This window comes from Schistosoma mansoni, chromosome 2 (genome assembly GCF_000237925.1).
Source record: "Schistosoma mansoni strain Puerto Rico chromosome 2, complete genome".
Classification (NCBI taxonomy): Eukaryota; Metazoa; Platyhelminthes; class Trematoda; order Strigeidida; family Schistosomatidae; genus Schistosoma; species Schistosoma mansoni.
Genome location: NC_031496.1, coordinates 26018993 through 26037882, shown reverse-complemented (window position 1 = coordinate 26037882; position 18890 = coordinate 26018993). Strand labels below are relative to the sequence as shown.

General features: G+C 34.8%; 1 protein-coding gene across 1 annotated transcript; it reads left to right on the top strand.

Moving 5' to 3' along the window:
* Positions 1-15281: 15281 nt before the first annotated feature.
* Positions 15282-15950, top strand: Smp_124690 (hypothetical protein; the record flags this gene model as incomplete). Its single annotated transcript, XM_018796214.1, has 1 exon — positions 15282-15950. A coding segment is annotated over one exon (669 nt), but the record flags the coding sequence as incomplete, so codon positions are not given.
* Positions 15951-18890: the final 2940 nt, after the last annotated feature.

The following is an 18890-nucleotide window of genomic DNA, read 5'->3' as shown; positions in this document are numbered from 1 at the left end:
TTTCAGCAACTGTAATGAGCGCTTCCAAAAAAGTTTGTTACAGATGTAATGAAAGTTGTCAGAACATCAGAGGTGGTGGACATTGAAAGTTATCGAGGTTTAAAAAGGTATCAAGAGAAAATTTAAGTAGAGTGGCTTCCTTATAAATATTTCAGTGTTCCGAATTACCAATTAATTTTGAAGACCGGTTTCTGACGGGAACCTATCTGAAAGAAATACACCCTAGCTTCATATCATTCACATTGAGAACGAATCTAGCTAAGCATGCATATGAGCTATAGTGGGTTCACACGACAAGTTTGTACAAGTTCATACTTGTTTCAAGAAGTATAAAGCCAAGTAAGCATGAAACTATCAAATGGGTCATTGCGATTCTATTGATTACTATGCCCTCATTAATATGGTTAGAATAATCCTACTTACCGGTCAAGGTTGCTCGCCAATAGTGGGATGTGAGACTTTAGAGTCGTGTTTGTGAGCCATTATGGATCCCATCTTGCTCAGCGTCCTGTCTTATTTAGTCCGAGGTTTTGTTGCAGTCGTTAGTACTTAGGTTGACCAAAATATGCCTATTTCTACCCAGTTTATATTGTTGTATCCAACTAACTGCCTGTACATCAGTCTGAGTTATTTTTTCTTGTCAAGCTTATGTATAAATTATTTGCAATATGAACGCACTGGTAATTACTTCACTCAATACATATAACACATTTCATTCGGTTTCCGAACCTTATGAGTTTGGTTTGCTAGCTAAGACTTTGACTGATGATTATCGAAAGCTAGCCAGCAGTTGTGGTGGCATGTAATCCCAAAAGGTAAATAATTCTGTAAGCAAGAGACACAAGTGCTAAATCTTTTAGTTTTAACGAACACCAACAGGCTAGATGTTTTCAGTCTACGCTATTCATCAGGCCACGTTTAAACCTGCCGTGTAACACATCCCCTGCTCAATCCAGACAGTATGGAGGTCTTACGTCTCAATACCTCTGTATACAACTCAATACAGCTTTTCCACTAACCATCATCGTCCTGTTCTTGTCATGTTTGGACTATCTCATCAAAGGATATTCATGTACCAGTATCACCTGATGCTGCAGTGTGTTAGTAATCTTTAATATCGGCAACCGATCTGGTCGTTAAAAAGAGAGAACTTATCGCACAACTCCAGAATATCAAGCAGGATAAGTCCTGTACTCATTGTGATCTCCGATCCTTAATTATAGAAGGCAGGACTTATTGTAGAATGGAATCTCTGTTAGTTTGATTCGGAGCACGAACTAATCTACTGGACCGTGCTCTTTCATGTGTTTGGAGTGATGTTGTGTGAAGCTGATTAATTGGTAATCACTTAGATCAGTAAAATGTAAGTAGAACAGGTTATTCAGGATATTCGGGATTCTTGAACAATGTGCAGGCCTCTTTTATCGATAATAATAGTAGGCTGAAACGCCGTATTCTTTAAATTACATTACAAACACCAAGCGTCAAAACACTCAAAATAATAACAAGAATATAACGAACTCCATTGTCGTTAGTATTGTAGTGAACAGAACACGACTGGGGACAATCGGATGTATTTAAGCAAAGATTACAGACTATCTCAATAAATTCTGATTACCAAACAATGAACAGTCAATTTGCAAATTAACAACCAATTGTTTCAATCTTCACTGTTTCTTCTCTTATTCCATTGCTCATGCATTTTCCAGACGTTTGCGTTTCATTTCAGTTCTTTCCTCATCGGTCTTCTGCGAAAATACATTCTATGTCTGACCCACACCATATACTACTTATATGGATATAAGTAGACCACACCACAGTATGAATATAGCCAAACTAAAGAAAACATGCTTTATCCTTCCCCACTATTTATTGATTTTTAACCATGGCCTTCCGCTCCTAACCCTCATTTTCAGTTTTCGAATCTCTCTAATGGATAAATCCAAATTATTCTTCCTAAGTGTCATGTCCTTTTATTTTTCTTATTACAAGTAGACAGATAACTCACTAATCTTATGGATGTTGACCAACTAAGGCCGATCAAAAGAAGCTCATACGTCCTAAATTCTTGTGAGTTGTTCAATGTTTTATTTTTTCTTACCCTGAAAATTTTACAATATTTACTATCATATCCTCTGGTCTGCTATTAGCCCTTACCATCTCTTAACCACATATAATCTGACTTGTCTCTTCTAACCTTTACCATTAGTTATATTCATAGTAGTTCGATATATTAAATGGATATCTAACCCATAATACAAATGCTATTACCATCTGATTTGCTTGTAACATGGAACTTGTAGAGACAGTGTATTCCAAATATGGTCCTTGATAAAAGCAATATTCATACCGACCACAAACGTAAGAGAGCCTAACATCATAAAAGGAGGGAGGGTGGCGTTACTGATCAGCAAACATGATGGTGGGGAGATAACTTCAATCCACCCGTGTGTGTGGGGCAGAACATATTAAATTACGGCTCCTTATGCCAAGTGGGATGTCACGAACCAACGGTATTGATGCGAAATTATTCATGCAAAATACCACTTTGAATCATGTTAAAAAAAAAGCTGAATTGGTTCCACTTCCTACCAAGTAATCCTAATACAAGCAAACTAGACAATTGGCTAAAAGCGAAGCCCATTCTATACCCTATAAAATCTGTAAACAAAAAAAGAGAGTTCGAACAGCTTCGAATAAAAAAAGGGAGACAGCCATTTGTATCGGAATACTGTTTTCAGCACTTTATTTTATAATTACACAATTCCATACTTCCTTCTGAACTACCTTCATTTATACAGTTCCTTATCCACTCATACCTTGCCCACACTTATTTTTCTTTAACACATTAGTATGTTCTTACCTAATAAATACTTCAGTAACAGACAAATAGACTAAATGGTTATACCTTAACTATTCCTCCATGAAAATTGTGTGCTCTGCTTTTCGTCCTTCCTTTTTCTTACACCTTTTTCAGCCTCCTGCAGATACTCCACCGAAAACAAACATGGCACGGGTGACTTCGTCCTACACCGTTATTAATGCTTCCGATATTCTGGAGGGATATAAATTCGAAACTTCTAAAAGCCCCCAACTTCGCATGTATCTATTCTCGACCATCAGTTGTATGTTGCAACGCTACCTCCATAAAGTGCGCCAAGTGTGATATTGATATTGACATGTTCCTCATGAAATCCATTTACATTCATATCTTATGAAATATCAACCCAGCTGAGTAATTTTCAACAGTGAAAATTGTAACTTCTTTAACAATTTGATCTTGCCTGTAAACCGGCATGCCTCATGCAACAAACTGTTATTTGAGAATAAATTATTATTATTATTATTATTAATCTTTTACTTCGAGCGGTGACGTGTAATTTGAATCCATGTGTCCTGTGAGCGAGATGTGAATTTGAAGAAGTAATATTCACCTTAATAAGTCTAAATTTTTAACAAAACAATAAAAGGTAGAATGTTGAGCACCCAGTACGAACTTGTATTGGGTTGTTACAGAGACAAAACCATCACATCAATCATTTCACGAGACCGATCCAATATACCAGAACTCTACATCCCCCGAGCCACGTCACTCTCCCGTAGAGCCGTAACAACTCGCCCTAAACGGGCATCTTCCAAGTCCCGCCAAAATGCGGTTTCGGAAGCGAGTTCTGGTTCGTACATGTTCCACAGTGCCTTCGGGTCCGGTGCCCACCGTTGTCGAACCCCTCGCTCATACAAGGCGGGAAACTCCCGATCCGGAGAGTAAATGCGGCGGCACTCGCCAGCCCTTCACCTCAGCTTGGCCGTTTATTTTATGTGTACGATTATCTCACTAACTCTGGGTACAGAGTGGATACAAGTGCCCAAGTTTCTGTCGTACCTATTGGTAACTGTAGGTCTCAAGCTACGATGCTTTGGCTATGCGCTGCGAATGGCTCAGTCATTCCTACCTATGGCAAATGAAAGCTTACTGTCAACCTGAGCAACCGAGGACAGTATCTGTGAACGTTCGTCATTGCCGACGTTTCCACAGCACTATGAATTGCTAGTCGATTCACGTAGGCCGCAGATAATCGATACTTCGTCGAACAGGAAATTCATGGGCTCGAAAGCTCATACAAACGCATGCCAAGGACAACAACTCCAGTCCGAATTATTCCCCTCGCTGTCCCGGCTGCTTGCTACGGAACGCATATGCACTACCGCCTACCACCCAACATCAAATAGTTAGTCGAACGGTTACATAGCCAACTTAAAAGTGCTCTTCGAGCACACGAAAACAACAATTCCCACGAAACCTTAACTCTCGCCCTCCTAGGTATCAGAACGAGCTTAAAGGCAGATGTTAAATGTTCCGCCATTGAACTTTCATACGGCACGACATTGCGTCTGCCCGGGGAATTTTTCACACCACGGAGCAGTAACAATTTTGGTAAGTCGGACTACGTCCAACGATTGTCTGAGTTTATGAGAATACTGCCTCTGGTGTCAACTGGTATACAACATCGACAGGCCGCTCTCCCTCGAGAGTTATCTACCTGTTCACATATTTTCATACGAGTAGATTCGGTAAGCGAACCTTTGCAGTCACCTTACGAGGGACCTTTTCACGTGATTTCCCTTCACGAAAAGACCTCCGAGATTGATCGACATGGCCATGTCGAGATGGTCAGCATTGATCGTCTCAAGCCAGCACACGTAGATGACAGTGCCACATCTGATGAGCCGAGACTCAGTGCTGAACTCATCAGACTTTCTACCGAGATCTCTACGACCTCTTCAGATCCCACGCTAGATACATCAGAGACCTCATTCTCACGTCCCAGTCAACAGCAAGTGTCATCTGCACCATCTATGGACGAGACTTCAGTCTCACGTCCAGATCAGCAGACCACGCCGCCCTTGACTTCGGAGGAAATTGCAGTCTCAAGAGGTATGAACGAGACTACTGTCTCAAGTTGCGATTGCCGAGTAAGCCTAACCGTACGTTTTCGCGACTAACCTCTCAACCCACAACAGATACGGTATAGGACTCTATCCCTATACTACACGCATGCTAAACTTTTCTCGTTTTTCTTTGATTTTCCCCCTCTATCATCAGCCCACTCCTCCGACCGTCACCCCGTTGCTACCGTCGACTTCAGTCAACCTTGGCGATAGCTGGCCTGACCACTCACGCTCTTTTCAATGCACTCACTCGATGTTTTCTGGCTTTAACTACGTATGGCATATATTTGGTCCCGAACTTGGTTAATATGGTCGCTTCTGGTTTCTTGGCTCAATGTAGTTTCGTCCTACGTCTGCAGCGTTTCCTAGAGTGGACCCCTACGAACGCAATCTTCAGATTCTGGATGCGATCCACTCTGGTGTGGTACGCTGACTCAAGCAACAAATACAGCACGTCTCTCCTGGTACTGTTCTATGTAAAAGACCTTTGGTGGCAACTCGAGGATCAACAATCGCTTCCTGTTCTGCCAACACCTTCCTCCTACAATCGCACGTCTGGAGATCAGTCCCACGAACGAAACCGCTACGTATCAAAAGTGTAAACCCTTTCTTGTGGAGAGCTCCTGTAGTGACCTACGTTTGTGACGAGAACGCGATTAGCATAATGGAAACAATTATCATTATAACGAATTGTACCAGTGATTGTTTTACCGTACTTGTTTGTTTAAGTGCACCAAAGACACCTTTCCTTCCGTTGCCTGTGACCATTCACGAACTCGCTTACTCTCGGCAGTTCCGCTTGTAAAATTTGGCACGTCTCGGTATTCTTTCGATACCACGAGGTCGCCAACAAATATGTCTTATTGCGACCATTAACAGCCTTCTGGTTTTTGAGCTACAAAGGGATCCAACTCGATACCTGGTACATACTCCTCCTGTGGTGGTGATCACAGTCAATCGCGACTCTATGCCATCTGCAACTCTGGTAATTGACATCTAACTAGGGGTAATGAAACTAAGAATAAGTGATAGTCTCTAACTTTTACCTAAGGGAATGCCTAAAATCTCCTATAGTGGTGATATCATTTGATAAACCGAACAAGTTAAAGACAGGTTATGCAACAATCGTATCATCTGCGATATGAAAACTCTCATTACAAATAAAAAATAGTCACAGTAACTATAATGCACAGTGCATGTGAGTATTTGTTATGTGGATCAACAAAAAGAAGTCAAATTCCACAAACTGTGTTCTCTACTCTTATGCAGGTTTCCAAAGCAATATATATATATATACTGAACACAAATCTATACCAGAAGCGAATTATATTCCGAACTCAACTATACAAATACATAACATATTAAAGGTCCTTGTTGACATAACCAAACAAAAAAGAATTATTTTAGTAAGAACTCTATCGTGAAAGGCTGATCATTAGTAAAAATATTAAAAGTTTAAGAGATGCGGTCGAATATTTTTATGTTTAATTTACCCAGCATTTCATTAATTTGCTTTTATCATTTAAAATTCTAGTGCTATAACGAAACAAGTGCTGAAAGAGTAAGGACTTTCGGGGCTATTTTATGGATTATTGTATAATTATATTTTTATTGTATGAATAGCAGATAGCTATGTTGTTGAGATTCTATATTTTCCTAGTTTTAAGCTTTTAATAGGCGCATCATATATTGTTATTCGCTCTTACACTAATTTAATAATGCTAATTAATTATGTACTATTTATTGCATTCTCTGCTAACTATGGCATGGTTACGTTTGACATTTGATTTTGTACTTGGTATAACTTGAAGTCTGATAATTTGCGTATACAAGCTAATGAGTGTTTGAAAGAGATGGTGCGCTATACTGACTGGCTGTGCTGAGTGGTGAAAATATAATAATAATAATAATAATAATAATAATAATAATAAAAGCTTGATTACAGTCTCCTATTCATATTCAATGCTGAGAACAGGTAAAGGCTTGCGGACAAGAGACTTATAAGAGTTTAGTTTACGTTAGCTTACGGTTGATTGTCTCCGACTGAACGTAACATTGCTTATATATAAAGTAGCTGGATTATAACAGCCGTGTGTCAAAAAGTTATGGTCGGAGATTCAGATTGATGAATTCAGCACAAGATATTGATAAGGGCCTCAAAATATAACATTTAGTATGATTGTCTAATAGTTATAGATACATTAGTTTCTAGACAATTTTATTTACTTTTCTCTGTAAAAAAACATCACTTATCAACAGCTAGATTTCTTGGAATTCCTTCAGTTCTATGAGACTAGATTTCTCAGTCTCTTTCTTCAAATTAGCTTGAAATTAACAGAAACACCTCGCACAATTAAACCGCCAGATAATAAGCAGTTAAATAGTTGGGAAACATGAGCTAGGATTTTATCAAGTACATAGTATGTTTCTATAGGAAAGAACGTTCCTTTATCCGAAAAGCAAAGATGAACTCAATCAACTCAAATAGGATCAATCAGAAAGAACAAATTAATACGTCTGATATCAAGGCAAGAGGTGTAGTAAAACAAAGTAGCTACCACGGAGGAAATATCAAAGTAGAAGTAACAGCTAATATGATAACATTGCTTTATATCAAAAATGCAAACATGATATACAAAAATGGATATATGAGAAGGATAACTTTATATTCAGTGAGAAAAGAGAGACATTCTCACACACAAATACATACCAAAAGATCTTACAGTTTTCTTGTAAATAGACCGATTTTTCAGTCGTTTAACCGTCAAGGTTCAGATGCAAACAGTAAGACTGGAATGAAAATTGGCTCTGACTGTGTGTCAATTAACAATTAACATGTTTTTTTATATAGTTGAGATCATAAGTCAATTGAAGCTAGACCATCATGGAAAACCTGGACGCACTGGATGACCGTTTCTTCCTATTATGGGACTCCTCAACAGTGCACATCCACGATCCCGCCTCGCGAGATTCGAACCCAGGACCTATCAGTCTCGCGCGCGAGCGCTTAACCTCTAGAACCACTGAGCCGGCCGGTATCCAACGGTGTTAATGTCTAACTTCAACCGATCCATGAAATTGAGAGACACATCCGCCGTTTTCTTCAGTGAGTTACTATCTCACAACAGACCTGATTGAACTCCATTGGTCACTGCTTATCACTAGAACTCCAGGATATACCTCTTGAAGCCAGTCACTAGTTAGCATATGTTGATTAATATCAAAAGGGGTTTTGTGGATATTATAGTAATTTCAATAGTTGAGAGTCAATCGGAGCTAGAAATAATAACTTAATTTTTGAGCATCATATCAAAGTAATATCAATTTACAACACTAATATAATTTACCATCATTAAGAAGTGCTAAATTACATCATCAATTACTATAGTTAAAAATTGTTCCGCTAAGCTATTCATATTGAATTCAACTTTGATAAATAGCCTAAAACATATTCTTTTTATGATAAATCTCAGTTAACATTCAATATTGTCAAAAGGGGAGATAAGAAAACGACAAAGTTTGTTTATTAATAATTAAATGTTAATTTTTCACAAAAGTAATTTTTTTTCTGTTTTTTTTGTTCAATTAATTTTAACTTAAAAAGGTGAAAATTTTAGTAAAATTAATCAACAACAACAACAAAAAAATTATTATTTTACTCATTTTTAATTTTTTTTAATTTAATGATCTGTCTGAAATGGGAAATTTTTGAAACAGGAAAGTAAAAATATAAAAAAAAGAGAAGCAAATACAAAAAAATAAAAAACAAAATACATTCTCTGTTGTTGACAGCTATTGAAATTAATCTACAATTTACGGTTGAATAACGTGTAAAATTGAAAAATTTCATTGGAAAAAAGTTAGAATAAAAGGCTTTAACAACACAAGTTTAATATTTTTTTAAATCACTTATTCTTAATAGCATTTGAGGATGTGCGTGTATGTATGAGCATCAAAAGTTTAACCAGAATGATGGATAGTGTGATACTCTTACGACAAGATATTCACGGAGATTGTTGAATTGCATAACTTGAACCAAAGACTAATCTTAATTAGATGACCATGGAAAATCATGAAACACTGAATAGCTGTTTTGTCCTAGTACGGTGCGAAGGATCTCATGGTTTAGGATTTGATCACAGATGGGTTCGTGGATGGAAACTGTTGGAGAATCCCGTGATATGACAAAGAAAATGTCTAGTGCCTCCTGGTTTTCAATAATTGTTTAACTAAGATCAGTTCGTTATATAAACTATGAAACATGTCGTTAATGATATGTTTTTATGCTCACAATGTTTTCGCTAGTTTCTCAGTTAATTTTCTAGTATTTTGGGATCAGAACTATAACACTTTTCATAGTTGAAAGCATGAGTCAGTCGAAGCTAGACCACCAAGGAAAACCTGGAAGCACTGGATGGCCGTTTCGTCTTATTGTGGTACTCCTCAGCAGTGCGCATATTTATTATGAGTAAACTGTGCTTCCCGCCATTACACTACATATTTTTGGCTAGCATAAGGAGGAAAATACGATTAAATTAGTCAATAGCCGAGTGTTACATGCATTATGACCGCGGAATTTCAATGATCGCTTATCAAAAATCAAATAACCTGAAACATCACCGATTTGTCTTCAAATTTTAACACTGTATTAAATTTATATTAACTTTCGGCTACCTGCTTAAATAACTGGAATACCTGCTCCTACCATCTTGATATTTCAACAAAAGCTTGTTGAAATACTTTGTGCTAAGAATTCTATATAGTACCCAAAAAATAATATCGAATAAAGCCAATAATAATAATAATTTAACGTAACAAATCAATGAAAACGGTCAGCTTTCATGATTATAAATTCGTTGACAAGCGATCCCTTCGCTGAACTTCGTGTTTTTAATTTTTAACGTTTAATTGGGAATTATCTGTCATGATCGGTTTTTTATTTAGTACGGTCTGTAGTCAGCTACATTCCGATGTTTAAGTTTTTTCTTACTTTTTTTCCTGTCATCAAAACGGTTTATTACATACTTCATTTAAAAGAAAACATTATGCTATTGTATGCTTAAATAGACCAAAAAGATGTTGATTGAAGTTTCATTATATGAAACCATCAATTATATCATTCCTTTTTAATCATTGGTGGAATAGATGTAAAGGATGATATGGAAAACAAACGAACGGATAAATGAAGACCATCTTTAAGTAAAATTTTGAATTCCATAAACATATCATTTTATGCGTTGGTTCTGTTCACATCAGTTTATATCTATCAAGTCATACAGGATGGAATAAACGAATGAACTTGCTTACATTTATTGCCCCTAGTGGGACACAGGCAGACAACCAGCAGTCTCCAACCAACTCATGGAACCTCCTTTCTAATTTCTTCTAAGTGATATGCATTATTTCGATGTATGTCTCTAATTCCCGGCGCAATTTGTTCTTCTGCACGCCTCTCTTCTTTTCACCTTAGGAATTCCAAGTTGAGACTTCGTCTGAGATGCAATCTGATGATCTCCACGATGTGTGGCCTATCCACTTCCATCGTCTCGTGGTTTCCGAATAACCTTGACTTTCATTATGAGATTCAATAACACTTCTAAATGAAAGCCCTTCAACTCTCATGACAGAGTTTAGACAATTTAATTGGTATTTTCTGGCTAACGTATTTTTAGCGAGTTTTGTGCTACTGGATGGAATTACTAACTACACGCCTAAATCTTTTCCTTGTATCTGGTCTTGATATCAACTACAACTATAGAAGGGCTACAGCTAGAGTCGGAAGAATTATGTCACAAAGATTTTATAGTTGTAAAGTGTCAGAATCCCCGCAAAAACAGCCTATAAAGTTCCCAGATTATTTCTTGAGTTATAGATGATACGAAATTTGGTCTCATTGGTTTTTTAATTCCTTTTTAGCCATGATTAGACGATTAGTTACTGATAAATCATACAAAGGTATCTGTAATCGATTTGTATGATTTGAATATAACAAAGTGAGGACATAAATAAGCTGGATTAAAGGTTAATACACAACAACGATTACTGGTGACAGTCTACGTGAGTAAGAAGATGAAACATGCAATTTTCAACTAGATTAAGTCATAATATACCTAGTGGTTTATAAGGCAGATTTATCAATGAGAATAAGTATCAGTTGCTTAACAGAGCCGAATTACAAAGATTACAATAATATTAAGTATCAAAAGGTTACCGACTGTGAAATCGTCAATGATGAATCGGTGACATTTTCCGACATCATAACCCTATACAACTTAATCGAACCAAAATCTATGCCTTCTGCACATCAATAATGCAAACTTTCGCCAGTACATAAAAATTTAGTGTTCAAGCTTAATTGATGCCATCAACGCACGTTTATAAACATATTTCTAATTCAACTGTAACATTTAAAATAAACAAAAGGAACCTTAGGGTTATCACTAGTATCTGGATTAACTGAAGAAGCCATAATTCAGAGACTAAAATCTTTAGTCTTATCAATAATCAAGCCAAAAGCTTTGAAAATACCGTGAAGACGGCACATTTGTCGTAGCCAAAAATGATAAGCTGCAGATTATTAACAAACTGATGAGAAACATTTTTGATGATAAGAAGTTTACATCACAGGCGAAACCAGAAAACATAATATCACTAATCGAAATCCTGATCATCAGAATCAATACGTGTAAACTTGAGATTCAAGTGTACTGGAAGCCAACCTATACCGATGAAAGATTGAATTATGGGAGCGACAACCCAATGATTCGTAAATAAGGCTGTTTGCAAACCTTGTTCAAAAGACTGTAGACACACTACAGGACCACCATTATGCTGATAAATGTAAGGGAATACCTGATGAGTGTATTTTAAAAAATGACTGGCCACAAAACGTCGTCCGGAAATTCTTATCAAGATCACTATCATGCATAAAATTAACACCAAAATTCAGAAGACAGATAATTCTAAACTGCATTAAAAGCATCTCATAGGTTTCGAATAGATTACTGAGGTCACTAGTAATAGGTGTATTCTACAATTCCATAAAATCTTTACGATCAATATTGCGCAACCAAAGAACACAACAACAAAAGCAGGCAAATAAAAAAGTATCTACATCATAAACTCGAGCAACCTCAGGAAACAGTACATAGGATGAAACGGTTGCCTTCTTCATCTGCGTCAACATGAATATCGATTAGTTATTAAACACCATGGAATAACATCGTTTATGCTAGTGTCCAGGGACAGACATATGTATGATTAACTGAAGATTGGATCAAATCCCACTCTTCGAGAAAATCTATGGAATTCCTTGAATTTCTTCCACCCAGAATATTGAAGTTTTCTCAATCTAATTCTTGTCCAGGGACATTCGTGAATGTTCACAAAAATTGACAAAACAATAACTGAATTTTAAAAGTCTTATATATATATATATATGACCTAATCATTTTCGTTAGGTTAGTTTGTGGGAATTTTCTAATTAACAGATGATTTCTCATTATAGGCAGATTGTAGCTGAAGAATCAATAAAAACTTAAAAGCGAAAGGAAAAGTTGGTTTAATAAAGTTCATTATTTTTATCGAAGATATTTAGTTCAATCCCGTTTGTAATTGTTAGTACAGAAAAGTCATAAATTAGAATAAAACATCTATCTAATGCCTCCTAGTATCTTCTTGTGGTTATTCGGAAAATTCAATTTTTGATGGAAACGTGCTACGTTTAAAGAGATAGCGACATTACCTAAATCGGCGAAACGACTAGAAATTCAGCAACACAACAACAGGACAAACTGAACTATTCACTAGGCCTCATCCCTGCTAAATTGAGGGAGAAGACCAGGTTCAGTAGAGGGGGAAGTATATTTCGCAAGCAGTCGGAAGCACGAACGAACAAACATACAACTGAAGCGTATGTACACAGCATAAAAAATGTCTTTGGGAAACATCACAAATTAATGTATTAAAAGAGGGAATAAACCAGTGACATTTAAGGTCCTTTCAAGTGGGAAATAAACACTGAAGGTAATAGTAGGTGCTTTTGGGGAGAAAATGAGAAATTCAAGATTTCAAGATAAAACTAAGAAAATAAGACGTTCACTAAGTGACCTATAAGGATCTAGCATCCCCAACCAAGCTATCTTTCAAATTGGCTTCAGTTCAGCTTATTGAAAAATTATACATCTTATACTGAATAAAGCTGAAGATGCTAAAATATTAATTAATTATTAATACACGGTTAAATATAAGTGGAAACAATTCAGATTAATTTCTGTATATAATGTACAAAAACACACTAGATATTGAAAGGTAAATTTGAAAATGAATTAGATTTTTCAAGTGGACAAGTCAATCGATTGGCTTAATAATTTTAGTAAGAGTTTCTAACTTCTTTTGGATTAGTATTATTAATTCATACTTTGACTAATTGATCTCTGGGCAGTGTCCGATATCATAATTGTCTGGTTCTTTAGTAATGACCGAATCTTATCGATTGAGTTGTAATGTAGTCATTAGTTTGAGTAACTTAACATAGGATTTCTCTGTGAATTTATATGGGGGTGGTTGAATATAGTCAACAAGAAACCCGAGAAAGAAATTTGGTTACAACTCAATAAACAATCTATTGTGAATATATCCGTTATAGAGGAGTCATTCACTGCTCAAATATCTCAGTAGTAACGTCTCAAATTATGAAGTCGTGTGATGTAGAATCAAGTCGGCTAAGGAGCACCAGTTTCCTCAGCATTACAAATGTGTTCTACTAATAAGTGTCAAACAACACGAAATCTATGTACAGGATTTTCTGCCGACTACCTCTAACCACTTATATGTTCATATTATATCTATTGTCACACAATCTAGTGCACAAGTGAGATAACAACTCACTGAAGACAATCGGTGAACTGTTGCACAAACTTCGTGGATTGAAGTTAGACATTAACACCGTTGGATACCGGCTCAGTGATCTAGTGGTTAGGCGCTCGCGTGTGAGACTGGTAGGTCCTGGGTTCGAATCTCGCGAGGCGGGATCGTGGATGTGCACTGTTGAGGAGTCCCATAATAGGATGAAACGGCCGTCCAGGGCTTCTAGGTTTTCCATGATGGTCTAGCTTCAATTGACTCATGATTTCAACTATGAAAAATACTGAATTCTCCACAAAACCCCTTCTGACATACAATATAGTTATTATGTTTTATAAAAGTTTGCTCTCTTTTACGGAATGGCTAGGATATGAAATGAATACCAATTTTTAGATATATTCTTTTATTTACGTTTTAATCAAAATAGAATTTATTTTATTGACGAATTTCTATAAATTAAATACGTGACTTTTGAATGGACAATGGAATCTTTCTTCTTTTAAAGTGCTTAACTGTCCTCATATCTGATTTTTTCCCTCTATTATTATTATTATCATTATTTTTTGTTGTTGTTGTTGTTGTTGAGATATTCGATCACTCCTATTTATTGGCTCATGATTGGATTGGAGAAAGGGACATATTTGTTCACGTGTTAGACAGGTGTTATTCAAGACATTTCTAACATTATTGTACATATATATATGTGTGTGTGTATAATTTAAACATACCCATATACATATTTTGAGTATGCTCAAGTTGTGTGTATGTGTAAACAAAAACACACACATATATATATATATATGACAATTGAATAAAATAATTTCTGGTTTGTGTTTGTTCTACTACTACTATTTTGTCTATAAGGAAAAATCGCTAAGTTGTATTTATGTCTATCTATCGATCAGAAATGACACCGACAGTCATTCTTCTATCATGTATATTTTATATGTATAATTATTATTATGATCCTACTCATGCAAAATTTTCTTTGAACTGCTTATTACAGATTATTATTATTATTAGTAGTAGTATTTGTCATTATTAAAATTACTATTCTTTCAATCACCTTAGTAACAAAATTTTCACAGGATTAATAACTTTCGTAAAAAAAATGACTACAAGAACGTCAGCAACAACGGTCGGAAAAAAATTATGATCACTTTCAGTGGATTATTAATTTTATTTCAAACAATTTATTCAGTTATCTATTTGTCTACAACTGAATTTCTATAATCTCGAATTCAACCAGTACATGAATATATGTGTGCATTGATAACATGGTAAAAAAGGTATTAAGGCTAGCTATCTATAAAGTCTTCTCTATTATGGAATTAAAAGTATTAAGACAAAAATAACTTCATTCCTGGGAGATTTCAAAATCTAGTTATTTCAAAATGTTATTCTGTTATTTTGGAGATTAGTGAAAAATTTATTGTTATGTAAAATGGTTGAACAAATAGAAAACGATGGTTGATCACAGAGGTCATGAAACGCATCAGCCAAATCAGTGTAACATTAATACAAGTATTACAAACCCAGTCAACGACATATCAGTTTCAAATACAATCAGTATAGGTAATAATAATAATAATATATCTACTGATAGGTTTCGAGATGATAATCTCGAAGAGGATGAAACAGATGAAGCAGAGGAAACAACTGAGGTGAACAATGTGAACGGTGAGGAAAGTAGAAATACTCATAATTATAATAATCAGACAACTGATATGGTAAAGATCAAAAGTAATCTTTCAAGTAATACACATCAAAATGATCACAGTAAATCTCAAAATTATGATGAATTTGATTCGAAAAGTGGAATTATCTATCAAAAATTAGATTCTTTAAAAAAACCACACACACACACAATCACAACAACAACTAATAGTACTATTACTAATACTACTACTGTAACCACTACCAATTCAACCATACCATTACCTGTAAAATTAAATATTCATAAAGAGAATGAGAATAATTTAGAAATGTCCAAAGATGAAACAATGCGTAATTTGGCTAAACGTACATTAGCCATTGGTATACCTGGATTACATCCATCCAGTCATAAAACATTATTTATATTCTCTGAAGAGAATGCAATTAGAAAATATTCAAAAATTATAATTGAATGGGGATATCCTTTTTCTTTAGTAATTTTCATGACATTTGATTTAGTCATTCATGTAATGATGACATCAACTTCATGATTATCATACTTACTGACTTACACCTGTTACCCCTCGTGAAGGAGCATAGGCCGCCATGATTATCATAAAAGGAAGTTATTGTTTTATTTGTCTTTTATGTTTTAAAAGAATTTTTCCCAATAGTTACAAATGATAAAGAAATTATTATTAGTTAGATTAATTAGAGAGTTTAACCTGGTTTATAGAAATTCATTTATTGTTTGTTTTTGTTTATCGATCTGTTGTTTAGATTTTTAGGTAAGTAGTAGAAATTAGAATATGAGTGGAATAAAAGTAGAGAATCATTTATAGTATTTTGATATATGTATCTATGTATATAATGTTATGCCATGTTAGGTGGTTATCAGTTAAATTGGTTAGTATTTACTCGATAAATTCCGTGTTCTAGTCGACCTCCAACTGTTTTGGTTTAGATTATTGGATAGTATCATTGCCCAGTACATAAACTGTATGGTTCAAAATGGAGTATATAAATATGTATATGGGTTACATGAAATATATAAAATAAACAATAAACTTATGTTAAAACTCTGAAATAACTTTCTTTGATTACAAGTTGATATTGATTGAAGAAAGAGTTGTTTAAAGAGATGTTTATCATAAGATGGCTAGGCTTCATTAAGGATAGAACAGTTATCTAATGCCCCATAGTTTTTAATAATTACTTGAATGATGTAAACTATTCATAAGCAATGTAGGAGCTGAGACATATATTTATTGACCTAAATTTTCACACTAGATCAACAGACTGTGATTCAATAAATTAGCTAAATTCCATCTATAATGGTAAAGTAGTTGTACTACCTCTGACAGTAGAAAGAAATAGAGAACATAGTTCGAGAACCGGAAATTTAATGTTAGACAAATAATAAGAGTGGATACATTTGATCGACCAACTTTTTAGCCATATCATTCAATGTCTCTGACCACTTATTGCAGTCATTAATCGGACAATACGTAGGTCGTCGGTATTTATCCATATGGATTAGATTTATAATCAATCCAACAGATTACAGTTAATGACAACAGTTACTTTCATATAATTATATATTTGTGATAACCTAGACAAACCTATAAAGTAGATAGTTTTATAATTATTAATTCGTCATATAAAGTTAATGGTCTAGTAATTGAAACATTTTTTACTATCACAGTTTATTGAATATGTGTTGTTGTTTATATCAAGATAATGACTTGAAGAGAATTATAACTTTCATTTTAAATATTGTGGATTTCGTCAAGTTTAATATGTTATTAAAAAGGCAAGCTTATAGTAGTGTTACATTTTCTCAGGTAGATGATTACATTACAATTGTACGCCTTGACAACATTATCGAGTAGAATTAGACACTGTTAATATTGTTCAGAATGATAATGAAAGCTTTGTTGTTAAATCATTCTGTTCAGAGAACACAATACCATGAAATTATAATTAGTGATCTTATTAAAGTAACTATTTGCCATAAATAATTCGTAAATATTTATATTCCATAATGGATATTCTATCCACATATATTACCTGAACTTAAGTTTAACTGAATCAGTTAATTAAATAGATACGGATACGGGTATATTTTAAGTGTTGTCACAAATTTTTCCCATTATACAATCATAATGCTACAATTTATTTTGTATTGGAAAGTTTTGTCAATTTGAATCACAAATGGGACAGTTTCTACTTTTTTCTAATTTTTACAAAATCATTATGGTACATGGTATCCGGATTATTCAAGAATATTTCTTTTCAAAACAATCATCTTGGTAAGCATAATTAGTTCTAGGATGAATTATCTGCACTAAAATAAAAACATTTTCCTTTTAAACTGTATCATTTTGATTTATGCTATGTAAGTAGAAATAATGAATAATGGACACATTTGACAATTATAAAAATAAATCACTGAGTTAATAGGACTCAGTAACTAAGTGGATAACGCGATGGCATCTGAAGTGAACGGTACTAGGTTCGAGTCCCAGAGTGAACATCAACTCTGAGATGCAGGTTCATCCAGATGACGAGTCCCAAGTAGGACGAAACGCGCGTCCTGGATTCCACTATTAACCACTATCCATCATTGCTTATAAAGCTTGTAACTTCAGGCAATATCGAAGCAGTTCGCTCAGGATGTACATATGCCAACAAGAGACTGATCGATTTCAGTCCTAAATAACAATGGGAAAATACAAGTAAACAACACCAAGTGAATTTCACTGAATTAATAGTTTGAAATTTATCCTTGGGTTATCTCAATTTAAATAATCTCCCTTTTAATACGTTAGAGATTGTGGTGATTACTGGAAGACAAAAACAGTGTTTTTTTCTAACAAAATTCTTATATTTTGACTTTCCTTCTTATTTAACATTGATTGCCAGATTTCGTTTTATGCTTCAGTGTAAGTTACAAATAAGAGAATATTCCTAAAAATGTGGTGTACAATTAGGAAACTATTACGTTTGTCTGCATGTACGTATTGAATTTCTCATATGTCGACATTTTGTGTTGCTATGGTAAACATAATCCTTTGAAAATAATCACATGATATCGGCATGATTAGAGAGGAAATTAGTGACTGCATTTCAGTATTTATGCATGGTCATGTATACCTGAATCTTAGATTTTTCTAGACTTAAACTGTCTATTTTATTGAGATCGTTATCACTTTCCGATTAGAATTTTCTTACTTTTTGCAGTGGAATAAAAGCCTACATAACTCCTCAGGATCTCTATATAAATGTCATTAGACAAAGAATAACTGAATATATGACATTATTAGACTTTTCTTTTATCTTATTTAGAGACTTCTTACCAATTATCAGCCAAGAACCTATGGAGATATGATCCATTCTCAAGGACTATCAGGTCTTGT